At 47.1% G+C, this 22,092-nt stretch overlaps 8 protein-coding genes across 8 annotated transcripts; 4 read left to right on the top strand and 4 right to left on the bottom strand.

The window, feature by feature from the left end:
* The first annotated feature begins 375 nt into the window (after positions 1 to 375).
* BKA55DRAFT_583646 (uncharacterized protein) lies at positions 376 to 1,299 on the top strand. Its single transcript, XM_046194235.1, has one exon. The coding sequence runs from the start codon at positions 440 to 442 to the stop codon at positions 1,214 to 1,216; it is 777 nt and encodes a 258-aa protein (XP_046042670.1). The 5' UTR covers positions 376 to 439; the 3' UTR covers positions 1,217 to 1,299.
* A 10-nt stretch (positions 1,300 to 1,309) lies between these two features.
* BKA55DRAFT_716104 (uncharacterized protein) lies at positions 1,310 to 5,581 on the bottom strand (the record flags this gene model as incomplete). Its single annotated transcript, XM_046200896.1, has 7 exons — positions 1,310 to 1,795; positions 1,868 to 2,104; positions 2,479 to 4,453; positions 4,503 to 4,531; positions 4,584 to 5,186; positions 5,249 to 5,376; positions 5,434 to 5,581. The coding sequence occupies 7 exons, from the start codon at positions 5,579 to 5,581 to the stop codon at positions 1,310 to 1,312; spliced, it is 3,606 nt and encodes a 1,201-aa protein (XP_046042669.1).
* Positions 5,582 to 6,544: 963 nt separating this feature from the next.
* BKA55DRAFT_526933 (uncharacterized protein) lies at positions 6,545 to 7,864 on the top strand (the record flags this gene model as incomplete). The annotated part of the gene is made up of 2 exons (XM_046188888.1): positions 6,545 to 6,932; positions 6,987 to 7,864. 2 exons carry the CDS (start codon positions 6,545 to 6,547, stop codon positions 7,862 to 7,864), a joined length of 1,266 nt encoding a protein of 421 aa, XP_046042668.1.
* Positions 7,865 to 9,248: 1,384 nt separating this feature from the next.
* On the top strand, positions 9,249 to 11,113 carry BKA55DRAFT_526931 (uncharacterized protein; the record flags this gene model as incomplete). Its single annotated transcript, XM_046188887.1, has 2 exons — positions 9,249 to 9,455; positions 9,506 to 11,113. The coding sequence occupies 2 exons, from the start codon at positions 9,249 to 9,251 to the stop codon at positions 11,111 to 11,113; spliced, it is 1,815 nt and encodes a 604-aa protein (XP_046042667.1).
* A 458-nt stretch (positions 11,114 to 11,571) lies between these two features.
* Positions 11,572 to 12,423, top strand: BKA55DRAFT_583645 (uncharacterized protein). The gene has a single exon (XM_046194234.1). The coding sequence runs from the start codon at positions 11,620 to 11,622 to the stop codon at positions 12,376 to 12,378; it is 759 nt and encodes a 252-aa protein (XP_046042666.1). The 5' UTR covers positions 11,572 to 11,619; the 3' UTR covers positions 12,379 to 12,423.
* Positions 12,424 to 12,740: 317 nt separating this feature from the next.
* BKA55DRAFT_526890 (uncharacterized protein) lies at positions 12,741 to 13,256 on the bottom strand (the record flags this gene model as incomplete). Its single annotated transcript, XM_046188883.1, has 1 exon — positions 12,741 to 13,256. The coding sequence occupies one exon, from the start codon at positions 13,254 to 13,256 to the stop codon at positions 12,741 to 12,743; it is 516 nt and encodes a 171-aa protein (XP_046042665.1).
* Positions 13,257 to 16,802: 3,546 nt separating this feature from the next.
* On the bottom strand, positions 16,803 to 18,596 carry BKA55DRAFT_545528 (uncharacterized protein; the record flags this gene model as incomplete). The annotated part of the gene is made up of 1 exon (XM_046190827.1): positions 16,803 to 18,596. The coding sequence occupies one exon, from the start codon at positions 18,594 to 18,596 to the stop codon at positions 16,803 to 16,805; it is 1,794 nt and encodes a 597-aa protein (XP_046042664.1).
* A 1,430-nt stretch (positions 18,597 to 20,026) lies between these two features.
* On the bottom strand, positions 20,027 to 20,662 carry BKA55DRAFT_583639 (antibiotic biosynthesis monooxygenase). Its single transcript, XM_046194233.1, has one exon. The coding sequence runs from the start codon at positions 20,509 to 20,511 to the stop codon at positions 20,113 to 20,115; it is 399 nt and encodes a 132-aa protein (XP_046042663.1). The 5' UTR covers positions 20,512 to 20,662; the 3' UTR covers positions 20,027 to 20,112.
* Positions 20,663 to 22,092: the final 1,430 nt, after the last annotated feature.

Raw genomic sequence — 22,092 nt, 5'->3', positions numbered from 1 at the left:
AGGCGGAAAGCATACCATTTTCATGCAGGTAGTTGCCTAAACTCGGACTAATTATGCCCCGGGCATGGTTGGCTCGGGCCCTGAAGTACTAAAGGGGCCATCTTGGTGCATCTTACTAATATATATTAGGTTCTCTATAAAATAAAATACTTTAATAAATATAAGTTATTCTTTTTAAAAAAGTATTTATATTAAAAATGATTATTTAAAGTCTTAATAAAATATTTTTAAATAGGATTAAAAAGTATTAAATTAAAAGTAAAACTAAATTAATATTATAATATAACTGTAAGCGTGATACTTATTTAAGCGGGAGCCTTATTATAAAATCCATATTACCATCTTGCCCACTTTCCTCTTTTCTGAAAACCTGTAGTCTTCCTTCACAACCTATAAAGTACTAAACGCAACACGAGACAGAAACATCGGAATCGATAAAATGCCGTCGATCTCAGAGATGATTGATTTCCTATGGCGGCCCCCACGAAAAGAACCAGGAGTCAAGAGGCGTCCACTTGATCAGAGAGATCCAGCAAATGCCCAGTATTATCGCAACTGGGGGTTTACAGTTTACCGAACATATTATGGCCCTGACTCGGATAAGCATTGGGAGACACTTATCGATGCAATGACTCGACAAACTCACCTTGCACTCGGCTACCATGAGACTGAAATGATATACCAAGAGGACCAGAGACAGAAGTGGGGTTTATATGCAGACAAAAGCGACTATGTGGACGACATAAACCGATTGAAGAAGCTATTTCGTCTTACAGTGAGAGAGGACTCATCAGTACTTGATGGTCTCGACATCCCTCGCATTCGAGATCTGTGTCGCAAGGAACTTCCGGAGGCCAGCAAGAATATAGAAGGGGCGAAAGCTTGCTTTGTCTTTGTCGCCGATGAGGCTGTGTTGAAAGATATCGCCCGTGGAGTGTTTGTGATCAAAGTTGTTGGTTATGATTGGGACGAGGATCGAATCGGGCAGGGTTGGATGAGAATTCCAACCGGCGAGGTGCTGACGTTTTGGGAGTCACTTTTACTCTGGGACTTCATTGAAACTGACGTTTACCGCGAGATTAATGATCACTGGTTTGGAGAGGAGTCGGAGAGGTACACTTGGCCAGGCGATGCCTCCATTTATCCAACTCACGGCTGTTCCGAAGCTCAAACTGCATGTCAGTCTAGACATTCTCAGTTCAGGTTTGATTATTGACTGAAATGGACTCGGAGATGGAACAACTGCATTTTAATCTACATACTTTCTAAATATTATAAATACAGAAACTCAATCCTAACCCGATAGCTCTCAATCTGACCCGGTACTCATTTCGTCTTCATCCTCCAACAAAGGGATGTCCCAGTCCGTTACGATGCGCACAAAGGTCATCTGACTCTCAAAAGAAACAATAGCCAGCCTAATCTCTTCCGCTCTGGCACCCGAAGCCGCTCTCTGCCTTTCTCTAAGCTGAGCTATGGCCTCGCGAAGCCACGCTCTTGCAAGTCTTCCTGCCTCCTCGAAGTAGTCTTTTAGCCACTCCACGAAAAACTTAACCGCTGGGACAGGGCGACCCGGATGTTCATTATTCCAAAGATCTTGCGCGTGATCTAACTGGTTCACGATGTTGTTGACGATTTTGTTGATCTTCGTTTTGACGGTCTCGCCGTTCTCGTCTCCTTCTTCGGAGCCCATGTATTCAAACAATGAAATGACTGTTCGAATTTGTGACATCAAGCGGTCTGTGTCATAAGTTTCAAGCCGATTTTCCGCGACAGGGGCAAAGAGTTGCATAACCTGTATTTCGTAACGTTTCGGTTAGCCTAGGCGACATGGTGGTTGTCGTTATTGAAGATATAGAGTACTTACCCTGGCCTTTATAGAGTTGATGGGTCCTACGATGATGACAAAGTTTCGAAAGTTGGTCTGACTGCCAAGACACTCGAAAATACGAGTCAACACATTTTGATTATCGAAGGGGACGCCGCGGCCATCAATATCAGGGAAACCGCCATGCAGTTCCCCGAGTCGTAGCGCCTCTTCCCAAAACCTTACAGGTATCCCATGGTAAGTAGATTGAGCTCCACTTCGTAATCTTTTGAGCACCTGTTAGCAAGCGACGTCTCTCTCAGCTTTGCGATCAGAAAAGACGAAAACGTACGTTCCAAAACCAGCGTCTAGAAAGAACCGCTTCAAGATGACTTTGTCAATCAGATGCTCGGCTAATTTCTAGTGTTAGCTGTAGTAGCCCCAAGACTGGGCAGAAAGATACAAACTCTGAAAGCCCATGTTCTCCAACCCGACGGACCATGTTGTATACCATAGCTTGGTCTCGTGACAATCTGCCTCGTTGGCAAAGTCGACCACCTGGGCATCCGGATTCCTCAAAGCCAATTTCTTTGGCTCATCATGCTGAGAAAATCATCAGTGACTCGATCACGATGAGGCTCGGGATTAAATGGCAGTCCAGGTTCACTTACAGCGGGAATGTTGTATTCAATTGTCGCTTCACCCCCGCCTCTATCCCTGAGAGGCACCTCATTATGTTCTGCACCTGCTTGTCGAGCATGCAAGTGGTAATGGAGGTGTGCAGCTGAATGCGAGGCCCTACTCGTTGATAGGCCACGCCGCCTCCTGGCTGCCTCAGGGGTAAAAGGCTCGCAAACGCCGTTCTGACATATGGTATTTGTACAGTTAAATGCCAATGTCCTTCCATCACTACCCTTCCCCAGAATGGCAGCGATCCTGGCGTTGGCCCGTTTAGGATCGCATATAGTGACGCGCGACATGACCTCGGGATCCTCGTCCTCCCACTCAGGTACTGAATTCTTCGCTTCTTGAAGGGTCCTCACCACCAAGTTCGGATACTCTTCCTCCACAACAAGATTCCATTTCGGCGTGAGTGCCTCCGCCACCTCTTTGGAGACCAAGCCCGCGATAAGTCGGGCCAGCAATATAACCAAGTCGTACGAATCCTCCATTTCTTTAGCCCTCGGGGATAAATCCATGGAAAGCGACGAAACCATCGTAGTGTCGTTTAGCGGATCAAAACGCTTGAAAAGACCGCCGTCGTCTTTTGGACAAGTTGGATTCTTGATCCATGCCTTGACGTCGTTCTCAAATGCGTCAATCTTGGGATTCTCGACCTCAAAAATCTCGGCATAGTCGGTCTTGCAGCAATGGGCCATTCCCCCGACCCCGGCGATAGCACAAGTATCGACCTGAGTGTCAATAGCAACCTGGATGCGATCGGGAGGACAACCACTGCGGCAGAAATCCCTCGGCATGACGTCCGGTACTGGTCCAACATTCCTAAACTTTTGGCAATCTGTGAAGCGAAGGTTCTTGTCGCTGTCGTTACAGCAGAACTTGCGGTACTGCACGCCGGGAACATTGAGGCCGAGCTCGTTCTTTGCGTCGTCGCAGTTGCCACCACCAGATCCCGAGGCCGAGTATGCCAACAGAGACCCCATCTTCTTGTTGCCGAGGGGATTGGGACATCCTTCCTGAGCATCGCACTTCGGATACTGACCCCATTCGCAAGTGCCATAGACCTTTGTACCCACGACGTCGGTCTTACAGCAGGCTGTCTGAAAGTTCTGCTTCTTCGAGCCTTTCTGCTTCTTGCAGTAAATCTCGTTGGAAGCGATTTCGGTCATATCGCTTGGGCACTCGCTCCGAACCGGGCAGCGCCCATTGTTATGCCCGTACCAGCCGCACGTGGGCATCTTTGTAGATCCCGCAGGGCAGCAGAAGGTATGGCCGCCGTCACCGCCACAGCCCGTCTCGTCGAACATGATCTCGTTCTTGCGCGCACCTGAGTCGCTGCGAGGGACAGGCACCCAGCCCTTGCGACATCCCTCCTTGCAGTTGGTCCAGCGACATTGCTCGTTGGGAATCTTCTTGATCTCGTATGCCTTCTCTTTCGGGTCAAAGTCGCCCGATGTGGTTTTTCGGTTCAGTGATAAGGCCAATGCTTTGTTGAACCTCGCCTCTTTGGTATCATGTGATATAGCCCATACCATGACACCTCCGAGACATCGAGATTTCGCATAGTCAGTCTTCAGCTTGAACGTGTCCTCGTCATCGTATGAAACCCACTGATTGCCCCATTTGGCGACCTTGACAGCCTCCTCCTTGAAGAACTCGGGCTTGATGTTGTACTTCTTGATAGTAGTCACAATCTCCGAGTTCAGCAGGATGCCCTTCTCGCGACTACAGTCACCAGCCTTGCCCGCTGCCTTGAATAGGCAACCGGGTTTGGTGCAGGTCCCAGACTGGACCGAGAAAGCACGACCGTAGAAGCCCATGCCGAGGACCACCTTGTCCGACTGGATGTTGTTGCGCCAGAGCAGGTCGAGGGCAAGATCGATCTCCGTAAGGTTGCTGTGAGCATTGAGAAAGGGTTGGGTGTAGTTCTTGCCTTGATCCCAGGCACCATGCAAGTCGTAGGACCTGTGAGAGAAGTTAGTACGAGGACTGAGAAACTCATTTGAGAACTCACATAATGTTGAAGAAGTCAACCGTTTTTTCCTGTTAATAGTTGTTAGTGTTTGCTCGGGGTTTCTGTAGAGAACTGACTTACGAGCTTCTTGATGTCGAATTGTCTCAGATACCAATATGATGCAGGCAGCGTGATACTGAGACCTTTGTCCGCGGAATCCATCATGCTCTTGAGCCTCTCCATGAACTTGGGAAAATTGGCAAAGTCGACCGCACGACCGCCTCTGTCTGTGTCGACAGGGTATTCCCAGTCCAAGTCTAGGCCATCGAATCCGTAGGTACTCATGAACGAAACAAGAGACTTCATAAAGGCTCTTTGACGGGGAAGAGATGCCGCAAGGTCGGAAAACGTAGATGCGGTTGGACCTGGGTCGTTGAAGGTCCAGCCGCCAACTGCGATGTAGACCTTGAGCTCAGGATCCAGTCTCTTGAGTTCGGTAAGACGCTTGTACATTCGGATGTCGGATTCTTTATCGGGTTTAATCTCGAAGGTCTTGGGATCGATGGTAGCGAAAGCGAAATTAATGTGCGTATAAAGTCCGATCGGAATCTGCTCGGGAGAGAAGGCTTCGCAAGGACGGGCTTTCGCCCATCCCTCAAAGTATCCAATAACTCGAGAGACATCGCCAGTCTTACTGCAGCTGGGCTTCTTAACCTTTTTTGAACCACAGAAGTCTTTAGTGGTCTTTTTTCGTGTCAGTATCTCAATCAGAACACTGCCTGAGCAGCGCTGGATGCTTTACTTACGCCGCAATATCCGTGCTTGGAGCAACAGACATTGAGAGGGCATTTGTCGTTTTCGGCCCATTTAGAGCCGAATCCAGGATTACACTCCGATTTGCGATCGCAGTCCGATCGACAGTTGGTTCCGCAATCTGTGAAGTGAGTAGTGAGTACCAACTTGGTAAGTCAAGTAGAACAATACTACGTACAATCAGGGCCAAAGCCACAGTTGCCGGATTTGTTACAGCAACCGTTCTTACAGCGTCTGGTTGCACTGCATGTCGTGTCATCCTGCGCCGCTACTGCTACGCAAAGACATAACAGTAGCAGGCCGAACAGCCATGTGCGCAGCCGCATGTTGGCTGTCGCTTGCTCAGCAATGAGGATAATTCACGATAAAGACAGTCAATATGAGTTTGACGCTTGAAAATATTGAATGAGAGTATTCTTGCGACTGATTGACAAACTTAGTCGAACACAACTGGCTCTACTCTTGCCAGATAATAAGAAGCCGTACATTGAGGGCAAACTCCCCACCATACCTCGATACCGCGGTCTCCGTTCCTACTGTCCAGGGTGAAGAGCAAACATGGTGATGGATGTTGCTCTATTGCCCCATTTGGTAATAACATGTAGTCATTCGGGCCTTCCGAGAGGACCGTGAGGCTGGTGATACAGATGCTCGGTCCTCTGCTCGTGTATGCAACTCGCAATTAGCCTCCAAGCATGACCCCTTCACAGGTCAGGGTCCAGCGTCCCGCAATGAAAGTGACCATAAATCATGACAAACCTGCAAGGGTCGTGACAAAGTTTAGTGTTAAATCCCCAGCGAATCATTGGCCCGGCTCCCCAACCGCCGACTAGCCTCGTGGGGCTGAGGGGCTTAAAGCTAATGACTACAACAAACTCACAACCAACACAGCGTTACATATGAACGAGCAAAAGTACTCCTGTTTAGGGAGCTCGTTGAAATTCTTTTTCATCCGGCTTGGCGGACTTGGCACATGCGATGTCTCGGGATTTGATGTGTTATTACACATCGGATGATGAGCCTCGGCACGCCTAATGTCAGGGGCACAGACGCGTGATAAGAAAACTGCTATCCAGGATCTGTCTGAAGCGTGTTGGTTCTAAGTAAGACCCATGCAGGTAGCAAGGGCATCGGATTATCGCTCATCGTGAAGTCTGTCGTTTTCCGAGTGACCCGTATATACTACCTGAATCAGTGGTTTGTCGGAATAGGTTCTGTTGATCGCCACCTTTGTAAAGATCACTCGCCTTCCATTCTTTTCTCTCACCAAGCAGTTGCAGATAACGACCATGGCTTCAATCCTCAAGCTTGCTGGTCTCGGCCTTCTCGTCGGTGCAGGAGCTTTCCGCATCTACGAAGCCGAAGACCTCGAGGCTTACGATGTCTCAGCAGCATGTGTCAGCGCCTTATCTGCTGATATCACCTGTAACCCGTATATTCGCTCATTTATGCAGCCTTCATACAGAGGATCGCTGGACAACGTGACATTCACCGATCAGATCTGTGTTGGATCCTGTTCTGGGTCCCTCCGCCGATGGTTTGATTCGGTTTCCAAAGACTGCGAAGGTGAGACTCTCGGGTCTAGTAACGCCGTTCCTATGCGCTATGGCGGTAACATTTGGGCCGGCTGGAACGAGACTTGCATTAAAGATCCCAAGACAAAGAAATATTGCAATGGTGAGTTGATACAGAGAAAGGGGGACCGCGCAGATTGCTAATGCCGAGCCACAGATATCATTGATGACTTCTCAGAGCCAGAAGATGGTGAGGACATGCCCCGTGAGGAGCTATGTCACATCTGCTATCAGAGGCGCCTTTCCATAATGCAATCCTCTCAGTACTCCATCTATAATGAGTACTACAAGGAAGAACTCGAGCGTGTCTACAAGACATGTGGTGGTTCGGGACCAACTGAGATTCTGCCTCCTGTCAAACCAAAGGAGAAAAAGCCAGAGTTTTGCCTGACTGGTGAATATTACACGACCAAGGAGGGTGACACCTGCGACTCTATCTCTAAAGCCGCAGGTGTTTCTGGCGCTCTTCTCTACATGGGCAATCAGGAAGCGATCCGCGATTGTCGTGAGGTTCCTGCGGACTTGAAGCTTTGCCTTCCTACAGCCTGCGAGACTTACTACGTGAAGCCCGGAGATACATGCTTTAGCATTGAAAGAACTTTGGGAATCCGCATGGACAGCATCTACAAGTACAACTCATGGGTGGACCGCGATTGCACCAATCTTCAGGTCGGCACTGAGTTCTACGGCAGATCCGTCTGTATTTCTCCTCAGGGCTCTAAGGACACCATTGCAGCAGTCTCGGAGGGGTCTACGATCAAGCACAAGTTCAGCAGTGGAAACGGGCCTGCAGTCTTGCGTACTGATCCTCCGAAAGAGGCCAAGGTCGCCGAAGGCACGACTCTGATGTGCGGTGAATGGCATATTGTTGGAAAGTCTGATACTTGCAATGGTATCTACAAGGATTATGGAATCGAAGATAAGCTGATGTACGCCATTAACCCCTCGTTGAATGGGAAGGACTGCGACAAGAGTTTGGTTCCTGGTACGGCTTTGTGCGTGGCACCTGTTTCTGGTTGGGATTCTTCTAAGTAATTAACACGATATGCTTGGACTCCTGAGGTGGCCATATGACAACTGATACATAGATAGATGAGATATATTTCTATGCTAATCGTAAACTTCTGTTATTCCTCGACATGTTTCTGTTTAGGTGACGTAACCATAAGCCTGGATATAATTGCGATGCAACCTTTTTTCGTCTTACCTGTTGAGACAATCATAACATCACTACAGACACGATAAGGAACGAAACTCGGATACTAATCCCCAGCGTATTGGCTTATTACTTTTGGTTCCTGAAAGCCAAGGACTGTGTAGGCCAAATCCGGAATACGAGGAAATCTCCGACGATTCCTGGTAGCCAGCCTCATTCACGGTGCGAGGACTGGGTATTTGGTGGAGACTAAACCCATGATAGAAATTACCGACAAAAGTTCTTTCGTTCTTCGGCTTTCAGGATAAAGCGAATTCACGCAAGACCTAGTCAACGGTGTAAACAACGGCTCAGATCGGGTCCAATGACAAGGAGGAGGCGGACCGAGGTTTACAACCGCACATACTCGAGTCAGAATCGCCTGTTGGAGACCCAGAAGTAATTTCAGTATGGGCGCGGAATTTACGCGAAGACCGAGATTCCTCGTTAAAGCCTAAACTCAGAATCTGATCACAGAGGGTCCAGTCAGTAGTGGGTCGTCACATGCAGCCCCTGCTTCATCTAACCCTGCATCAGCTGAAGGGACAACCAACAACCAACAGCATATCAAGCACCAACAGGTTTAACGAGAAAATTTTTCAGAAGCGGAGAATCTATCAAAAGTCCGACTAGCAAAATTACCACTGCCTCATTGACTTCACCAGGGAGAAAATCCCGCAACATACCGGGAAATGACATACCGACTGTTAGAGTTAGCCTGTAGAATTATGCTTATTTGGAGAACAAAAGTCCGGCAACGTTTAAGGTTCTTACAGTCATCCCGGTCACGTCAGTCAAACCGACCATTCACGCTCACCGCCTGACAAACCTTAGCATGCATGCTTGTAACGTTGTATACCAGGTATCGCGGATCTTGCCGAATGAGGCGGCGGCCAAAGTCGCATGCCGAATCTTGACCCCCATACAAGGCTGTTGGTCCATCATGCTAAGACGGCACATTCTATCCTACCCGTCTTGGCGTGACTGATGCCTTCGGAACCTCGGACTTTCATGACACGATCATGTCTACGGGTCCATGACCTGATCTGGAAAGTGGCAGGGTAAGATGAGCCCATCGTGATAGTAGTGACACCGTGAATAAATTAACATGACTATTGGGTTGTGAAGATATGATTCAGTAGCTCTAAGCCTCCTACACAGGTTTGAGCACCAGATTGTCCTTCTTCTACAGAATCCTTCATCTTACTGGTTTCACTATCAGCCATGCATCTTTCTTACTTGCTTATCCAAGGGCTGCTGGCGGTTTCTGCCGGAGCATCTCGCCACCGAAAAGTCCGCCGACAGAAAGGACCAACTGATCCAGGTATCCCTTCAGACTGCACCTATTGGGAGACTGTAGAGGCAGAAGATCAAGGTTGCACTTACCTTGAGGATCTCTGGGAGTTAGAACACGCTACGTTTGTTGAATACGTAAGAGTACCCCACGAATCCCTCAGTCAACTTTCGCTGACAGATCGCAGAACCCCAGCGTCAAGGACGACTGCAGTGGTATCCAACTCGGGCACTCGTACTGCGTTGAGGTCAACAATGGGTTTCCTCGTGACGATGATCCTCCCAAGGTGACAAGTACTAAGGATACCAAGCCAGAGCCCGAGCCTACGCGGGATACCAAGCCCAGTCCTACCCAAGATGGTCTCATTGACACTTGCACATCGTTCTACGAAGCCAAAAAAGGAGATACTTGCAACAAGATTATTGCTCAGTATAAGACTTTTGACTTTGATGACTTCTTCAAGTGGAATCCCGCGGTTGACAAAGACTGCAGTGGCATCTGGGCTAGCACTTGGTATTGCGTGGGAGTACCTGGAACGCCTACAAGCCCGCCAACCAAGACAATCGTGACTACAACCAAGCCAACAGGCGTTCCCAAGCCCACTCAAACCCAAGAAGGGCTTATTGAGAGCTGCACGGCATTCCATATGGCTGAGAAGGGCGACACCTGTGCCAAGATTGTCTCCAAGTTTGGCACCTTTGACTTCGACACTTTCTACAAGTGGAACCCTGCTGTCGGCAAAGACTGTAGTGGCATTTGGGCAAGTTACTACTACTGTGTTGCTGTTCCGGGTACTGCTACCGTCAAGCCCTCTGCTACTACCCCGAAGCCGACGGCGACTGGAGGAATTGAGACTCCCTCTCCCATTCAAGAAGGTTTGGTCAAGAACTGCAACAAGTTCCATCAGATCGCCTCGACCACAACTTGCTCCTCCATTGAGTCATACTACAAACTACCGCTCTCCCAGTTCCTCGCCTGGAACCCCGCTGTTGGCAAAGACTGCACTTCTCTGTGGAAAGGCTACTGGGTCTGCGTCAGCGTTGAAGGCTACAAGCCAGCCACTACAGCAACCGCCAAACCCACTACGACAAAGCCTGCGAATGGCATTGCAACGCCTTCACCAATCCAAGATGGCATGGTCAAGAACTGCGAGAAGTTCCATCAGATCAAGTCTACTACCACTTGCACCTCCATTGAGAACTATTACAACCTCCCACTCTCGACCTTCCTCTCGTGGAATCCCGCCGTCGGTAAGGACTGCAATTCTCTTCTCGTCAACTACTGGGTTTGCGTTGCGACTGTCGGCTGGAAGCCTCCAACCAAGACCACTACGAAAGCCGCAACAACAACGAAGAGTTCTTCCAACGGAGTCAAGACGCCTCCCCCTGTGCAGGCTGGCATGGTCAGCAACTGCAACAAGTTTCACATGGTTCAGAAGACTACAACTTGTGCTTCCATTCAAAATTACTACAAGATTTCTTTGGCAGACTTCGTCAAGTGGAATCCGGCTGTTGGCAAGGACTGCAAGGGGCTATGGGCTGACTACAACGTCTGCGTTGGGGTCATTGGTGGAACGCCGACGAAGCCAGGTAATGGAGTTGAGACGCCTTCGCCCATCCAGGCCGGATTGGTTAGCAATTGCAAGAAGTTTCACCAGGTCCAGTCTACAACAACCTGTGCGTCTATTCAGAAGTACTACAGTATTTCTCTTGCACAGCTGGTGAAATGGAATCCGGCAATTGGATCTAAATGCACAGCCCTCTGGGCCAAGTATTGGGTTTGTGTTGGTGTATGATCCAATCAGTATAGCTACACTCAGAATAGAGGAAGATGTAGCCATGATACATTCTTGAATGGATGCAATATGAATCGTAATGTGAAGTCCCTTCCGTGTAATATCCTCGTGGAGATACCACGAGACGTGGTTGGGCAGAATTGGCCATAAAAGAACCACCTCTCCCTTATGTGTCGATGTCGTGATTCATTGCCTAACACCTAGTGATCATCCATTTCCAGCAACTTTCGAGATACCAATAACCAGAATTCTGCCAGCCTGACTACAATGCCCACGGTCGTGGATATGATTGAGCTTGTATGGAGGCCTGAGAGATATCTGGCCCCTTCACATCGGGAGAATATTAGCAATGGTGCCAACACTGTCGGCCACCGTCTCAGGTGGGGGCTCGTCATGTTGCTGCCTAAAAAAGGGGGCGGCTTTCCTGGTCTTTATTTGCAACGTGTCAGCCTCTCTTCCTTTTCAATCCTGCCAGAACATCACCATAGTACCAGCAAAGTCTGAAAATGGCAGAACTGTCAGAAATTCTGGATCTATTATGGAATCCTCCCCGAAAAGCTGACCGCCATCCTGAGATGCCAAGACTTAACCCATCTAAGCCCGAGAATTTCCAATACTACAAAAACTGGGGGTTTGCGATTTATCGCACATATTATGGTCCCGAATCAGACCATCACTGGAATGTTCTTCTCCAGGCATTGAGGCAACAAACCCCGCTATCTATTGGGTATTACGAGAGTGAAGAGGCTGAAGACCTCTGGAAGAGGCACGCAAATGGGCGCCGCGGGTATTGGAAAATGAGGGCCAATTATTTAGCCTCACTAGACATATTCAAGAGCTTGTTTCGTCTATTTCCGCATCAGGATCCTTCTCATCTTGAGGGTCTCGACATCAATGGCATACGAGAGGTTTGTTGGAAACAACATCATGAGGCAAAGCAGAAGATGGCAGGGGCCAAGTTCTGTTTCGCACTGGTTGCTGACAAGGCGGTACTGGATGGCATCGCACGAAACGAATTTGTTGTAAAGGCAGTTGGCTACGACTGGGGTGGACAGATACAAGACGGTCGCTGGGGTTGGGTACGGCTGGAAACAGGCCGTTTGCTTGAACTTTGGGAAGCACTTCTGCTTGCCGACTTGCAATCTACCAACAAGTATTACTGGATGAAGTGCGATGGGCCAGAGAGCGATTTAGAGACCGACATCTGGACTGGAGACTGGTCCGTGCCTTGCTTAGACATTCACTCTGAAGTTCATACCAACTGAGATGACTTGGTTAAAGTTTGACTATTAATTGATAAAAGAAAGACCACTTTACAGCTCTTGTGTGATGTATGTACGATCCCTTGCTTGGTCGAATCTAAAAGGAAATGATCATGGCAATACTTTCTGTGGCAACGTCGCTGGTTAGATTGTCTTGAGAATAAGATTGATGCTGAAAGCTTATGATATCTGAGCGAGATATATCAAGCCAACACACTGAAAATACCCAATTAACTTCCTTTTTTTTTCATGTCTTGCGAATAAGATATTTAGTAATTATTTATGTGTTTTAGGTAAGTAAAATTCATTACTTGTGTAGAAATTAGCATTAGTAAATGTATTCTAGTGTCTATAAGGTTTTCTAGCTACTGTTGGTTACTGTAATGAATGCATCTTCGTATTTCGGAACATTTACTTGTCGGTTCTGTGTCCCAGCCGCCAGGCCATATGTACTCCTCTAGATCCTCTTCTGGGCCGTCGAAAAATAGCACCGCATGGTAATTATCGTCCTTCCCCATAAGCGAGTGCCAAAGCTCAAGCAGATAGCTTGTTGGTATTCTCATCCAGCCCCAATTATTCCAGCCTTCCTCCCAATCATACGAGACTGCCTTAACTACAAACTCGCCCCTTTCCATAGCTTGAAATACTGCTGTATCGGCAAGAAGAACGAAATTGAACCGACGCCCTGCCATAGCTTCTTGCTCCTCGGGTCTATCATGAAGGCATATTTCGCGGATCTCATGAACTCCAAGGCCGTCGAGCGATGGATCCTCACGAATATGAAGATGGAACAATTCTTTAATTCGTTTAATATCGTCCGAATATTCCTTTTGGCTTTTGTAGTACCAGGCTTTTGGTAAGAAATCAGCCCGTTGGTGCATCAGCTCATCTTCAAAGGGCATGTCTTGATCTCTACACCCCTTTTATCCGGCTCACTTTCGGTGAAAGTGGAAATTCGCGGACTTTCATTGGCTCACACCCCTATATATCCTCTTTTACTGAAAAAGTGATGGGGTTGTTGAGCTTCTAGCGGGCTTTTTAATTAAGAGTGGATAATATACCTTCTTATTAATTAGCCTTTTCCTCTATTATAACCTTTATAGCTAGACTTGCCTTTATAGCATAAAACAATACTACCTCCTGAAAGCCTTTATGCAAATCGATATTTTAACTGCGCGCGTTTCGCGCCTTATCTCGTACCTGCCAAGTGAGAAGTTCTTCTTCAAGGCTTCTAGAGCTCATTTCCATCAATGAACCTGAGGTAGTCGCCAAAGGTTACATATATAGGCTATAGATCTCTCGTAACATCCGTTTAGTATCACAATCTGCTCAAGAGTTATGTCGAAATGGTAGGCGTGAAGTGCGTATTTGCGATTAAAGGAGACGAGGGCCGAAGGGAACTGCAACAATGAGAAACTACCCGAGTCCTTCTTGTCTTGCTAGATATAACCCTAGAAGTGTCCTATCTTGTGTTGCCAATAAGAATCACATCAAGAAACATACTTATCAACAGCACTCACTATGGGGCTTCAAAGTCTGGTGTTACAAGATGGTCCATATTGAAGATGGTAGACCGCAAATCTGGACTAGATGCAATGACTAGTGCCTACAACCAAAGCCGTCTAATGGCTTGCTTGACATCTTGGAAGAATAAAAAGGCTGCAATTAAGCCACTGCACCATCCAACGATGTACTCCGAAACTCCCTAATTATGGACCATAATTGAAAGAGCCGACGAGAGATACAAATTAGAAACATTGAAGGAAGATGAAAGGCAGGCTATCTATACGGGGTGTCCTTCAAAGATCACCATAAGCAAGCTAGCACCGACCATCATCGCCCCCAAAAACGGCTGTACAAAAGTATTCATGCTTTTTGAACATGCTTGTCTTAAACCATTCCAAACATAATTGCTGCCTTACAGACAATTAGTTGCATTTCTTGCGAGTAACACCAGTACATACGCAATAAACCTGATATCTAGGCACCTACGGTAGAACAGTCATCATAATAGTAAAAGTGGCCGGTTGCAGTGCGAAGAGGAATTGTCTTCGCTTAGTGGGTATAATGGTACATCCAGCCTCACCTGAGAAGAAAGATGTCTCACAAAGTTAGCCGATTTATGTCTATGTAACGAGGAGGGCCCCTTTAGCAACCGTCATAGTAACAGGACATATGTAAGTGATGCTTGTTTTTGAGTCATATCATATCAATTATTCCTCATTGGCCTGAATTCAGATTTTGCTCCTTTTATATGTGTAGCCGTACTGGCGCTTTGCAGTAGATATTATTGGCATTCTTCTTCAGTACGAACTCACTCGTCTGCTGTCGTACCTCGTTAATAGCATCCTGTATCCCATCCGTACTTTCATGGTCAGTCTCACCTGCTTCAGCTGGGTCTGAATGAACGAGGCTGCATGGAGCACGCTGCTGAAAAGAGAAAAGGAAGAAATCGTTGACAGGGGTTGAAGCTCAGTAGATAAGGCGTTCTTTGCTTGATCAACCAAGGCGAGCGTTAACCTCACTCCGCATGTCCGTTCTCCTCGCCAATACTCCAAGTTCATCCTTAAGATTACAGGAATTCCATGTTATTTCCTAAATAATCTGGTAATTTTGACAATAAGGTAGAACTTGCTTGCTAGTCCGCATGCGCATTGCTGTGACGCTGCTACTCTGATCCGGAAGAGGTACCCGTTCAGTCTGGCCATGCCTGTCCTAAGCTGTGCCAGCACGCTGGCTTCTCTGGACTCTACTACAGTCGATGAGAGCATTGGTTACGAGGGCGCAATATGTTGACCCCGCAACCCCATTTTGGTGAAGGATTTGACTCAAATCGCCTGCGAATAATACCCAGGGGTAGTTGACCCGAGTTGAAAGTCAAACAAAACCTTGTGCAGCCTACTAATAAATATGAGACTTTACAGACAGCGAGCCGGACAGCGAGTCAAACAGTCGGACAGTCGGACAACGAGCCGGACAACGAGCCGGACAGCGAGTCGGACAGCGAGTCGGACAGCGAGTCAAACAGCGAGTCAAACAGTCGGACACTCGGACAGCGAGCCGGATTAGGCTAAGTCTAACTACTCAACCAAACCAAATTGGTCTAGGTTGCAACATTAGCGTTCAGCATGTGTTAATTCGGTAGTTCTGGCCCCTGCGCCCGTCACATTACTCGTGAATTTTACCGAACTGAAGACATGGTTTGTTTTTATCGTGTTGTATAATGGTAACTGTAGCGAACTGGGTTCTGAGCGGCAGAACAGTCGACTGACTAAGGATCTCAAACTTACGGAAAGAAAAAAGAACATAGCAAAAGTGGCAGAAGCTGCAGATGAAGCTCTGCAGCTTGGGCCAACAAAATAGAGTCCGAGCTTAACCCAGCAATTACGAGAAGTTCCACCAAACTCACCAAACCTGACTTAACGACCTAGGGACCTAGATCGTTACAGTAACGACCGGAATTGAACCTGACTTCCCTTGCGGTAGCGACTGTGACTGACATGCTGTATAGGAGATCGAAACTTTCTGCCTATCGGCTCGTACAATGAGTAGTCGGTGGATGGCTCTCGACTTGCTGTCGGCGCCGCCCATGTCCGCAGAGTGCGAGCGTTTGTTTAGTGTTGCTGGGCAAATGGTCTCACCGCAGCGGACACGACTGGAAGCCAGCACGATAGGGATAACACAGACACTAATGTCGTGGGTGCGGAATGGCCTAATCGACGCGGTGGACACGTTGATTGACGTGTCAGGAGCGGTTGGGAACAGCATTATATGGGGGGCAGAGGAAGATGGCTAAGACGCTGGGGAGTAAGCGTTGGGGATCTCGGCGCGGGTATGCGGTTCAACCTCTTCAATTCAACACCATCAATTCCATTTGGAGATGCGGTGGTTCAACTCCACGGGCCAAATGCTGAGTAAGCTATCAACACAACGCCGCGCAAAGGCGAAATTAATGGAATTGAATTGATGACCAGCCTGCGAACAACATCTCTGCATTAATAGTGATCTATGACTAAATCTCGGCGGAGCATAGCAACACACATATTCTACTTGACCTCGTCACATCCTAAGTAACATCTCAATGTGCGTCTTTTCTATACGAGAAAGAAAAGAAAGCGTAGTTCTGTGGTATCGTAAGCACAAACGCTGACAGCCAAACATCAACCCTCAATTTTTGGTAGTTATCCATCTAAAAAGTTTTCCCGAGCGAGTGAATCCCTCCAAGAACCGTCCATGCTGATACACCCGTCGAGACAAAAATGAATCGAAACCTCTTCCCCCCGGTGTCGGGGCTTAGAGAGCTTGGCCCACGGTCTGGCGCCCAAGGACTCCGTCACTCTCGGAGCGAGAGTGCCTCAGGGGAGGATATCCCCCGGCTGCTGTGCTATATCGGGTAACTCTGTTTGGCACCGGAGGCCATTCCTCAGTCATGCTGACCCCGCTCGTGTATTGAAGCTCTCACTGCGGGAGTGTGTTGTCGTGCGCTTTGGCATGCTGTGGAAGGAACTGGCGGCGGTGTAGCGCGACACGGAATAAATGTTGCTCGCGCTAGGAACATGTCGACCATCGAGCTCCAGATCAAAGGGGTTGGAGTGGATGCTGTCGCGCCATGCTTGTTTCATGGGCGGCGCAAGGTCCGCTTTTCCAGGCGCCTGGGGAGTGAGGTTGCGATACATGGACGGGCCCCGAGATTCCTGAACATCAGCCACATAGGTCGTGGGAGTGAGCCGGACAGCACCTTGTGATGTAATCGAGTCCGAGTCAGCGAACGGGTCGTCGGATCGCGGCGGTCGTGGAGGCCGCTGTTGTCGACCGGGAGCCAAAGGAGGAGGAACGAGCGAGCCTTGAGACATGTTGTTGCCATCTGAATAGGGGATGCCTCGGGGCATGGGTATCGCATTAGCATCAGAAAGGGGGTTTGGGCTGGACGATCGTGTCGTCTCCCGCCCCTTTTCCGCCATGTCCTGGGTGGAAGGCTGCTCGGCGCTCGATTCTGGAATGAGTCGTGACCACCATCCCTGCACCACCTCGGGCGACGAGCTCGCCCGGTTGTGGTACTGTCCCATAGATGGACGGCTATGGGGTGGAGTAGATTCGAGGAACTGCGAGTTTCCTCGGTTCATGTTGACATGGGGTGAGCCGCTGGTTGATAGTCGGAGCGCTCGACCGAACTTATTAGCATTAACGGTCACAGCAGCCGCCACCTTAGTGGAACGAGGAGTCGGACCTAGTGAGTGGTTATTAGTCTCATATGTCTCACCGTCACTGCTGCTAGGTCCGCTCGGTGGCAGAGGCAGGCCAAGGGGAGTCAGGAGTGTGCTTCTGCGTTTCCGTGAAGAGCGTCTCTTCACGAACCACAAAAGAAACACTAGCATTGACAGTCCCATAAAGGAGCCGATAATGCTTCCCACAATGACTGGTGTCGATTTGGTTTCGTTGGATTCCTGGCTGATAATGCCAGCACCATCGTCAGTCTCCGAAGCCTTGTCGGACCCAGCAGTGGCATCAAGCCCGACGGTGGTGATAAGACCGCCAGGTAGGGTTGACGTTGTCAAAGATGGTCGAGGATCAGTGATGCCCGTCTCATTGTCATCGGGAACGATGCCATCGGAAGCTTGAGTAGACTCGGGAGCAGAAGCGGCAGTCGTGGCTCCCGATCTAGTCTGGCGTGTTGTCGACGAAATACCAGCCGGACCAGTCCAAGTCAGTGATGCGCTGTCAAATAGGAGAACTTCGGACGTAGGATACTGTGCGTCCTCCGTATTCCGTCCATCCTCCAGCCGAGCCTCGTCCGGTGTTTCCAGAGGAGCCTCTTGAGTCGTCGGCTGGGCAGCTGTTTCCGTAGGCGCTGTCGTCTCGTTTGCGTCGCTCGTCTCCGGCAAAATATCCTCTTCAGCCGCGCTGGTAGGAAATTGCTGGCCGTCGCTTAGGAGTAGCGATGGATTGATCGCGGACGTAGAGTTCGATATCGCTGTCGAAGCAAAAGGTATCGTGGCGCTCGTGGCGCTCGTGGAAGTGTTGAGTGGAACATGATATGTAACCTCAACAGTTGTTGTCTTGGGGACAGCAACGGTGTGAGTGTCCATCACGGTTTCAGTAATAACTACCGGGTTTCTCTCGACAAGTGAGACCGAATGGGCGGCGTCGATTTCTCGTGGTATGCCAGCATACTGCCTTCCAAAAATGAAGTTGAACCAAGCCCCAGCCCGGAGGCCTAACATGTCGACCAGAAAGATTCGCGATGCCAGTCGCAGAGAGGGAGACTAATGGGCCAGTCGCCTAGCCCGGCACTGAATGAAGGTGGACGATACGACAAGCAGGAATTCACATAGGGTCTCGCTGGCCACCTAGCCCCTGTCGATATTCATGAAGATGGATGAGTCAGTCACCTTGTGAGTTTGCAATTCGAAGAATACGGCGTTTAAAGCGTGAGAGCCGCAGAAAGGAAAGACAGTAAGTGAAAAGATGATGAAAGAGAGAAAGGGAGGGAAAACAAAGCTACAAGGAGAGACAGAGAGAGAAACACACACAAAAAGGGAGAGACAGACAGAAAGAGAGGAAGAGAGAGTGAAACGACGATGAGGATGACTATGAGGGGGGATGGAACCCTAAACTAGAGCAACAGCCCGAAGGGGGGGCTATGCCACTCTAGTATTTTGCTTGACTCCAGAATAGAACGGGATTGGGCGAGAAGCCGGGACGAAAGCGAGGGAAGAAAAGCTCAGTTTGAGGCATGGAGCAGGGGCAAGCAAGGGAGTTTGACAGAGAAGCAAGGGTTATGAAATTTGTTGAAAAAACGGGTACCTGGGTGTTACAGTATCTTGTCGGGCCTATAAAGAGATTAGTAAACAGTACATAATCAGTTCAGACGAAGTTTCACAGACTCACTATCCCAAAACAAAAGCATATAATCCCTGTCTCATTAATGCTGTTTGCCATTAAACTATCTTTTGTTTGTCGTGACCAGTGATGGGTCGCGAGAGCCATATTTTTCATAGAACGAACAAGGACTCTTGGGAATCTTGTGGCAAGATATTAGGCGCTTGGTGAAAACCCTAGGCATATGGCATCAGATGCTGGGCGGCTAGGACTGCCTTAAAAGATCTTATTAGTACAGAGCTACTTTTTATCCTTGGACAGGCAGGTTTAATAACTATAATTCAGTCAAGGTAAAGCAAACGTGGGATTAAGTTGCAGCCTGATCTTTTGGTTTAGTTTACAATGCGTTGAGCTAGCCTTTAGTCATGTGCTACGAGCTTCCGCTATTCACTAACCGTAGGCGTTATGAATTGCTTTGGATTAACGACGGTGGGCTTCTGGATGCGGAGCAATACTGGATCCAGAGCGAATGGAAGATGAGAGGGCGTAGAAAAATTGTGACAATCTCATATGATTATAGATAGACAGAATCTCTCTTGGCTACTCTACCGTTATCATCGGACAACTAAGAAAACTGGCTGGCTGGCATTGTGCTGTCACTGGACTACAATACGATGAAAGATTACTTCCTACAGATTGAGTCGTTTGCTATCCTGTCGTCAAGGCGAGAAGGCTGTTGTAACGTCTCGGGAATAGGTCACGCTGCTCAGACAGCAAGCTTCCGCAAGTTTGAAATATTGGTTGTTCATCACAATTTCACAGGAACGTCTAGGCCAAAATTGAGAAATGTATTCTTTAGTTCGATATAATGATGTAGACGTGACTTTGGTTATTCGCGTTGTTCAAGCCAGGTAGCGTCTACGCGACACAGTTACCAGGCACAGCAATCTTGCGCATAACGGTAGGCTTGAAAACTGTACCAGAGGGGAGAGCCTCCAGAACTTTCTTAAATTCGTCCAACTCCAGTCCTTTCCTCAAATCTTCGTTGGTCTCCCATACGGCGTAATTCACGAGAAAGTGCCCGTCGAGGGATCGATGCAATTGGGTAGAGATGTAGCCTGGTTGCTTCTTGAGAACATCGCCGCTCTTTCGCCATGTATCGAGAAAGTGGTCGTAGTCGGCGCCATCGGGGATAGATATGATATTCATGAGAACGACAGGGCCGACAGGTGGGGATTGAGCGAGCTGCTCAGCAAAAGTGATGCGCGAGTCCAGCTGTTGATGGCTGACAGTCGGGGCCAAAGAGACAGGTGCCATTTTGATGGAATTGTCGAGATAAGTATAGGTCGTTGTGAGAAAAGACGAGCTTGTACGGTTGTCAAGGTTTGGGTATGCACCGAGTAGCACGATTATATCTTAATTTTGCATATCCTTACGGTAATGACAATGTGACTCTTGACCTTCTGATAATGACATATTGCCTATTTACGAACAGCTGACAAATGAATAGCTGACAAATAACTGACCGGACAATTCGGACTATCTGGACTATTTAGAAAGTCCGATTAGCCCTATCAGTTATGTAAACGTGGATAGGTGCAACCCACGTTTTATTTGTATGGGAGTTTAGTGTAGCACTAATATATTAGGGGTCAGCCCATATTTTTTTTCGAGGTTAGCCTAGTCCGACATACCAAAATCAATTATAGTAGAATTTATTTATTTTACCCCGCATTACAGGGGGTAGACTTGATTTTTGACCGGGGGTAGAACTGATTCATCACGTCATGACGCTTAATCCTATGACAGAGCCTGGTTCTTCTAATCCTATATAAGTCAGACTACCTATTTACGGATCAGGGGCTTAGCTAACCGCCCCACTTACCTTACACAGCAACCAAAATCCTTATTTAACTTTACTTAATATATATAATAAGTATGTGCACTAATAATTCTAACCCTCCTTAATTGAAATTACCAGAAAAGCATAATAAACCGTGAAATTAATTAAAATTAATTGCTAAACTCTTCTTTAGATATTATAATAATTATTTAATATATTCTTGCATTATGTCCTGTCTTTCCGCATCCTCCACGGCGCCTTTCCCTTTGGTTGTGCTAACCCTCCTTAACCTCTACTTGTTGATAATGTGCCCTCTACCTGCCTATCTATATTTATATAATTAATTACCTCCCTTGCTTCCCTTACTATTAGCACTCCTACTAACTATTTCACATTTATATAAGGGGCTATATATTTAAAAAATATATATAAAATAAAATAGCATTATTAAACTATAGGAGGTAATATTAATTAAAAATAAGGGGGGTAATATATAAAGAAACCTACTAAGTAAAATAGCCTAAAGTAATATATATTAAAAGGTAATATTTAGGTATATATTTTTCTAAAGTATAAATTAATACTAACTTATATTATAGTATTATAATAAGTTTAAAGTTTAGTAATTTTTTTTAATATAATTATTAAGATTAAGATTATATTATATAATTAGCTAGGCTATATAAATTATATATTTTAATATATTAAATTACAGAGAGATAAGTAGTTATTTAAGATAAGAAATAATATAAAAATATTAATTTATAGTAAAAGTTATTAATTTAAGTTATAATATATTAAAAGAAGATTAATTAATATAATTAGGGGATTTAATATATTTAAATCTAATTAGATTTATATTATATTATAAGGGTATTATTTAATATATTTAGCAGGGAATATAAAAAAGTATAATGTAAGGGTAATTCTATTAGCTAAGTAAAAACTAATTTATTAGTCTAATAAGTTAAATATAACCTGCATTCTAATTATTATCCTAATATATAATAGAATATTATAAATAAAGGCCTAGTAATAAGAAGGAAGGCTAAGAT

The sequence above is a fragment of the Fusarium redolens genome (genome assembly GCF_020744475.1).
Source record: "Fusarium redolens strain MPI-CAGE-AT-0023 chromosome Unknown BKA55scaffold_24, whole genome shotgun sequence".
Taxonomy (NCBI): domain Eukaryota; kingdom Fungi; phylum Ascomycota; class Sordariomycetes; order Hypocreales; family Nectriaceae; genus Fusarium; species Fusarium redolens.
Note: the sequence above shows the minus strand (reverse complement) of the source record. Positions and strands in the feature narration are given on the sequence as shown.

Coding starts and splice junctions, on each gene's coding strand:
- BKA55DRAFT_583639 (XM_046194233.1), bottom strand. CDS start 20,511: ATGGCACCTGTCTCTTTGGCCCCGACTGTCAGCCATCAACAGCTGGAC.
- BKA55DRAFT_583646 (XM_046194235.1), top strand. CDS start 440: ATGCCGTCGATCTCAGAGATGATTGATTTCCTATGGCGGCCCCCACGA.
- BKA55DRAFT_583645 (XM_046194234.1), top strand. CDS start 11,620: ATGGCAGAACTGTCAGAAATTCTGGATCTATTATGGAATCCTCCCCGA.